Source organism: Clupea harengus, chromosome 25 (genome assembly GCF_900700415.2).
Source record: "Clupea harengus chromosome 25, Ch_v2.0.2, whole genome shotgun sequence".
Classification (NCBI taxonomy): Eukaryota; Metazoa; Chordata; class Actinopteri; order Clupeiformes; family Clupeidae; genus Clupea; species Clupea harengus.
In genome coordinates, this window is record NC_045176.1 from 6,797,853 (window position 1) to 6,805,243 (window position 7,391).

General features: G+C 43.8%; 1 protein-coding gene across 2 annotated transcripts in view; it reads right to left on the reverse strand.

The window, feature by feature from the left end:
- Positions 1–285: 285 nt before the first annotated feature.
- The window catches only part of ankhb (ANKH inorganic pyrophosphate transport regulator b), a 16,973-nt gene continuing 9,867 nt past the window's right edge, over positions 286–7,391 (reverse strand). Inside the window, exons 7-12 of one of the 2 annotated variants that reach the window (XM_031563154.2) lie at positions 7,165–7,257; positions 6,423–6,518; positions 4,839–4,968; positions 3,703–3,826; positions 2,598–2,697; positions 286–2,357 (exon numbers count right to left, since the gene is read on the reverse strand). In XM_031563154.2, coding sequence (XP_031419014.1) covers positions 2,220–2,357; positions 2,598–2,697; positions 3,703–3,826; positions 4,839–4,968; positions 6,423–6,518; positions 7,165–7,257 — 681 coding nt within the window. In that variant the 3' untranslated portion in view covers positions 286–2,219. Of the gene's footprint in view, positions 2,361–2,597; positions 2,698–3,702; positions 3,827–4,838; positions 4,969–6,422; positions 6,519–7,164; positions 7,258–7,391 lie in introns of both variants that reach the window. The other variant, XM_031563153.2, reaches the window with a different exon arrangement.

Sequence of the window (7,391 nt, forward strand, 5' to 3'; positions counted from 1 at the left end):
ATAGCAATCCAAAGCTAAGGAGAGGCCGACCGAGGCTGAGCAATATCATTATGTTAGATTCATGGTGAAGGTGGTAGGGGTGCAGTATATTTGAAAATGGAGCAGTACATATACAAATAAAAGTAGATACAACCATAGGGTCTACTTTTACATTTTTAGACCTTTTAGACATGCACCTATTTCAAAATTTAAATCACGAGGTTTAGAAATTTCAAAGTAACATAACACTGAACACAGAGAAAGAAATTAGGAATTGCTCAGAAGAAAAAACTCTACAAAATTAACTTTGGTTGAGATTTCTTGCAATTTATTATAATTGGGGGGGAAAAACAGGCGTAAGTATGCATCAAGTAAATAGGCTTGATTAATGACTAAATAACCAGTAAAAATGTATGTGTAGTGTCTGTTATTGACCACAAGAGGACGCTAACCCTATGGACTCTGGCAAACAGTATAAATCAGTGATACGGTAAATGTACTAATGAACCTCAGACAACTGTCAAGTGTGAAGAATAGTTTCTTTGCCAGTTATAGACAAAGGAATGCCATTAACGCAACTACTGTTAATGTGAAAGAATGGACTGGAAGCTGGATGATGGCTGGACGTCTTTCATTATATGTAGAGAATCCACGATCCTTTGGGACCAAACGATTCTTATTTTTCTTTTTCATCTCATCAGTCAGCCATCATGTCAGAAACTGTTATGAAGACCTGTCACCAAATCGCCTTTCCAAGAGTATCCATAGTAACAAGCAGATATGATGTGCATTTGGTAATATTTGTCAAGCAGTTGGCAGGAATAAAAAGTACCATAACAGGACGGTTTGAAATCACATAACCACTCTTTAATCACTGAAGAATAAAACTGTCCCTTTCTTCATCACACTGACAATGATGACAAGAATCAGGTTTTTCTGTGTACTATCCCTGCTTCGGTCTCAACAGGGCTTTTAAAATACAAAGCCGATACCTCCCCACAAACTTGATTAGACCTCACTATCCATTACAGCCTATAGAAAACATACAGAGTCTTAAGACACCTTAAATACTTTGTGCATTGGAGTCAATGGAGAGAACTGGAGAGAGAACTACAGTTTTGGAACAGAAATGCAGGTCTGAAACTGGACTTCACTGTACTTTCTGCACTGTACATCCTGAGATAAAACAAACAAACAAACAAACAAACAAACAAACAGAAAGTGTCCAAATTCATTAAAAAAGAAGATAAATAAAATACTTGTGGTCCAGTTTAACCCCCTCACCCCACAGTTTAGCTCATGACACGCTCATACAAAATCTTTATACCACATTGTGTATACATCTAGTACATCATAGTGTAAAAAAATAAGTCATCTAAATGGCCCAAACTCACCAACTCCTCACTCACAACAGAATCAATCTGATTTCCCCACTAACTTATATTTAAATCCTGTAGAAATCTGCAGATAAATACTTTGTCATTTTTTCTTCCTTTGTACACATTTCGGTTCATAATAAAAGCCAGAAACCTTGTCCTTTGTGTCTGTACAGGAAAGTCAAAGGTCAGAGGTCACAGCTCTGGCACCTCATGGTTGGTCAATTCCACAGTACATTCAGAGATGTAGCCTGAAAAGTGTGAGAGTGTGCGAGAGAGAGAGAGAGAGTGAGAGTGTGTGAGAGAGATAGAGAGTGTGTGAGAGAGAGAGTGAGAGTGTTTGAGAGAGATAGAGAGAAAAAAATTTTCCAAGCAGATAAAATTTTAGGCGGATATAACGTTTTCCTTCCTCTTTCGGGGGTTCATGAATGTTAAGGACGGCAGCACATAAAATGTCAGCAAAAGGAACTAGTTGATTAATATATGTGTACACAACATTGCTTTGGTACGAAATAATATCTTCACTATCCACTGCCCTGGTGGCTACCAGGAAACAGGCGGAAGACGTGAATATGTACGCTTGTGTGTGTGTGTGTGTGTGTGTGTGTGTGTGTGTGTGTGAGTGTTTGATTAATAATATTATTACGAGGATATGAGGAGGCAGAAAAGTAATTTTTTCTTCCACGTGATTGCTGCAGAGACTCAAAGGTTCCTCTTGGTTGCACTGTACATATGGGGCGACCATATTGATTCTGCCCAGCAGGGGGCGCCAAGCTGCAGCCAGTGGAATAAATCTGCCCCAGCAAGGGCTGTGAGGAGAGTCCTGGCAGCCCCTGTGTGTGCTTCCTCAGGAGGACTGTGCTCTCACTCTTCCTCCTCCTCCTCCTCCTCCTCCTCCCTCAACTCCACAATGTCATCCATCTGGCCCCCGCGGTGCACCTCATTCATGGGAGCCGAGTCTTCTCCTTCGATGACCACCTCTCCTTCAGAATCTTTCTTTTTCTTCTAACAGGAAAGATGACAGCAGAAAAAAATGTAAAAGTGAGTGTTAATGTTCAACCACATACAGAGTAGAGGCTCATAGCTGATTTGTCATTTTCTATTACTACTGTTACGGGAGGTTACATGTTGAACATTCAAACTACATTTGAATAGGTTTTCTAAAATAACGATTATTAAAATCAGCTGATTTGTTACATTTTTGTTTTAGTGAAAGCACAGTGGCTGAGATACAACACTCACTTGTTTTCGGTAGACGTAACAGGCGGCAATCGCCACCATAGTCGACTCCCCAAGGAACCCAGCCAAGAGAGAACCCACGCCCAGAGTTGCCCCGTGCACACTGTCACACACACACACACAAGCCACCACACGCACACACACACACACACACACACACACACACACACACACACACACACAAACACAAGCCACCACACGCACACACACACAAAAACAAGCCACCACACGCACACACACACACGCACACACACACACACACATTCACAGGAAGAGAGAGAGAGTTCCATAAACATCAAGTCACCAAGAAAGACAAAGCAGATGAAGACTGAACACTGAATTGTGAGTTCTTCGCCACTATATACATTTAAATATACATGATACATTAAAAAACAAATCATATGTATCTCTATGTATTATCAACCTTCAATAATACCAGCTGAAGATTTAGCGAGCTCCAATTTCTACTCCAATTTGCTGTGTGAGATAAAAATATGACTACAGGGCGTGAAGGAAGGACAATACTATCTAGCTGGTTTGTATTCTTCCCACAAGACTTCAAAAAGGTCATGGACAATGGATCATGAATGTTCAGAGTTTGAATGCTTTTTGAGTTTCATGCATTCCATACAATAGAGGTCTAAAAGCCTAGTGAAGTATGTACTTACCCCATGTAAGGGAGCACTATAAGGCTGGAGAAGTATGCACTTACCCCATGTAAGGCAGCACTATGAGGCTGGAGAAGTGTTCACTTACCCCATGTAAGGGAGCGCTATAAGGCTGGAGAAGTGTGCACTTACCCCATGTAAGGCAGCGCTATAAGGCTGGAGAAGTGTTCACTTACCCCATGTAAGGCAGCGCTATAAGGCTGGAGAAGTGTTCACTTACCCCATGTAAGGCAGCGCTATAAGGCTGGAGAAGTGTTCACTTACCCCATGTAAGGGAGCGCTATAAGGCTGGAGAAGTGTTCACTTACCCCATGTAAGGGAGCGCTATAAGGCTGGAGAAGTGTTCACTTACCCCATGTAAGGGAGCGCTATAAGGCTGGAGAAGTATGTACTTACCCCATGTAAGGGAGCGCTATAAGGCTGGAGAAGTGTGCACTTACCCCATGTATGGCAGCACTATGAGGCTGGTGATGAGGACGATGATGCGCAGCACAGAGCTGGGCGCCAGGACAAAGGTCTTCTTCAGGGTCATGAGCCAGCCGGTCAGGTGGGCACGGATGGTCACTGTCGAGAGAGAGAGAGAGAGAGAGAGAGAGAGAGAGAGAGAGAGAGAGAGACGGAGGGGGGGATCAGGTCACTGCTCACTGACAGTTTATTCATTCCAATAGCAGTCATGAGGGGTGAGAAGTCATTTCAGATTATCTTTCACTGGTGCATCAGACAGATTTTCAGTTCCTCACCATGGCTTCACTAAGACACCGTAGGGGAACACACTTTTTCCTCACCACACATTTCTTAGTTTATGAGAGAAAAGCTTTTGTTTTCTGTAAAGTCAGCGCACGGACAATGGAACTGTTGGAATCTCGTCCTTTAGTGGAACCCTGTTCAATCTCAATGCCTCTGTCTCTGTCTGTCCCTCTTTCTCTTTCTTTATTACTCTCTCTCTCTCTCTCTCTCTCTCTCTCTCTGCACATGAGAGCCTCTTAAGAGGCCCCACTGGGAAGTCCCATGTGAAGCCTCAGCACACACACACTGACTTTTGTCTTTCCCTATGGGAGGATTCTCTCCACTGCAGCCGTGCTCTGCCACTGACCCCGACCTTATGTAACCCTGAACCCTGAATAAGCCTTTTTGTTGTTTTGTCTCTGTGTGGCGGAAGCAGTGTGCGACTGGCAACAGTCTCAGGAGAGCACTACAAGTCCCAGTGTGCAACAGACACGGCACAGCAAGGTGACAAAATGACTGATGTACTACAGGAGAGCATGTAAAAGCATCTGTGTGTTAACCTGCATGTCTGTTCAGACACTATATGTTTGTGTTGGTGCGTGTTAGTGAAGACTGTCTGTGTAGGTGTGTGTTAGTGAAGAATGTCTGTGTAGGTGTGTGTTGGTGAAGACTGTCTGTGTAGGTGTGTGTGATTGAAGAATGTCTATGTAGGTGTATGCTAGTGAAGACTGTCTGTGTAGGTGTGTGTTGGTGAGGACTGTCTGTGTAGGTGTGTGTTAGTGAAGACTGTCTGTGTAGGTGTGTGTTAGTGAAGACTGTTTGTGTAGGTGTGTGTTGGTGAGGACTGTACCTGGTAATGGAAAGAAGGAGAAGATTCGCAACGGAGCCACACATAGCTCTGCAAAAGCATGATCCACGCCAATGATGTCCACCAGAATCTTCTCAGAGATGTGTGGGGTCCAGAACACCAAAAAGCAAAGCTGGCCAAACAAAAAAGCACCGTTTACCCAAATCCATCCACAAACACAGAGTAAACACAAACACAGAGTTAGGTGGTAAACAGTAAACACAAACACAGAGTTAGGAGGGAATAACAAGTCGTCAAACACAAGTAAAGTGGTACGTTTGGGTGCAGTCGGTGCCCAAACATGGGCCATGGCTGCCCAGCAGCACCACGAGCATGCTGGGTCACATTAAAGTCTGCCCACATCAGCAAGAAAGCAAGTAGACACCACCCAGTCACCCTGTAAAACCTCCTCTCGTCTCTCAGTCATAACACCTCCTCTGGCCACACCCTAGGCTAGGGTGTCTCAACTGTGGGATCCCCGCTTTTGCTTTACACACCCACACACACACACACACACTCATATATACACATACATATATACAAATACACACACACACACAGCACATAGATAGAGAGTGAGGGGGGAGAGGGAGAGAGAGAGAGAGAGAGAGAGAGAGAGAGAGAGAGAGAGAAAAGGCGATGGTGGAAATGTCCACAGCCACAGTGTGTAAATAGAGATATTTCTTGAGATGCTGACAGGAGACTGTAGCTATGACAACCAAACTCAAAAACGACCAGCACCACCCACTGCACTGTCACTACAGACAATGGAAGGCTACTCAAACTGGGATGTCACTTTTTCTACAGAAAACATATAAAAACATCTAAATGTACAATAAACTGTGGAAACTAGGTCAAACAGGCTTTTCTTTTTTAATCAGATGCTTTAAGAGAACCACACTAGGATTTAATGCCACCATAAAGGCAAAAAAACAAAACACGGCTAGCGTGTGAAAACCATCGTGACGTACAGTAGGTCTATTCTCTGAACATGGGTGACACAGACAGACCACATCAAAATCAGAATCAGAATTGTTTTTATTGCGAAGTAAGTATACGCCTACCAGGAATTTGTTTTGGCATATTGGTGCAGACAATAAACATAAAAAACATAATAAGCCACTCTGCTCTAGGACGGCTGATGGGTAGAATACAGAGTGAGCTCGATTACCACTGAAGCAAACTGCACCAATGAATCATTTAGATCAACTGCAAGCGTGCTTAATGCACCAGGCCAACGGGGTCCTCTGCACTCTACCCATGCCACACTCAGCCAGTCATGCCAGAGTCCGTCTGTCCTGTGCCTCCACAGACACCATGGCTCCATCCGCGGAGCTAATGGGGGATGTATTATGCTCAGTACTAATGCACGCTAACTGGCAGAGAAGTGGAATAGGCTGACACTGGCATCTAAATTAAAAGCATGATGGTGCCCAACAACGATGGGCACCCACATACCGCTGCCATAAAAAACATGCAGTGTCAGTGGCAAACGTAGCTGATGGAAACAAAACAATGCGTCTTTTGCAAAAAAACAGCCCTGGCCAGTAAAGTGCAGGGATTGACAGTGAGTGAGGATGGTCATACCGTGATTGACAGCGCCAGGCAAACAAATGTGAATTTCTTGATGTCAGACTTGGTGATGTTGGTCCCGGGGTTCATTAGCTTGTTGCTAGGGTTGTTCTAGGGAAAAAGGAACAGAATTTGTTTTATGAAATCACTAAAAGCACAGTCTGGAATAACATGTTTTCAAACAAAACACTGGTAAGAGCAATCACAATAGGCTCACAACCACTTTGTGGATTCTTTTTGTCAAAAAATTGAAGAGAACAACCACAGCTATTCTTAAATCAAAACTGGCACTGTCAATATGAATTTCCACAATCTACTGGATGTCAAAATTGCTGTCGGGAACCCCATGTCTGTGTGTAGACATCTGTTTGTATCTTTTGACTGTGGCGATGAGCTGACTCACCGGCAGTAAAGCACACACTGCATTTTCTCAATTACAGCTCCTGAGACTCCTCATGCCGGTTTGTCTCTGCTCAGCTAAGCTTGTGTTTACCCGTAAACACAGTTATGCGCCGTACAGCAGCCCCAAACACCCGCATGAACAGTGCCAACTTCAGAAAAACAGGCTCAGGTTTTTTTTTTAATGCATTTAGATCCTACATTTAAAATAAGCTTGTAGGGTAGTGTGTCTGCCTAAGGGGGATCGATTTGAGCCACTCTCTTTATTCGATGCACATTTGATGTGGAATGGAACAGCACACAACAAATAGCTGTACAGTATTAGCAGTAATAACTGGATTAAGCCATGCTGGTATACCTTGTCAAAGGCAGGGTACACAGCTCGCAGTTCTGTCAGCCATCCATATGGCATGTGGCCAACCGGGTATGTCGCCGTCAAAACAGCCACTGCCTGAAAACCAAACACACAGCAAGGAGTCAGTAGGAGCATAAGAGCACACGCTGATCTTAGAGGGGTCAGACGGGGTGATATTGATGTGGTGAATGGAGATGAGGACTGAGGAGTGAATGAATCGTGAGGCACAC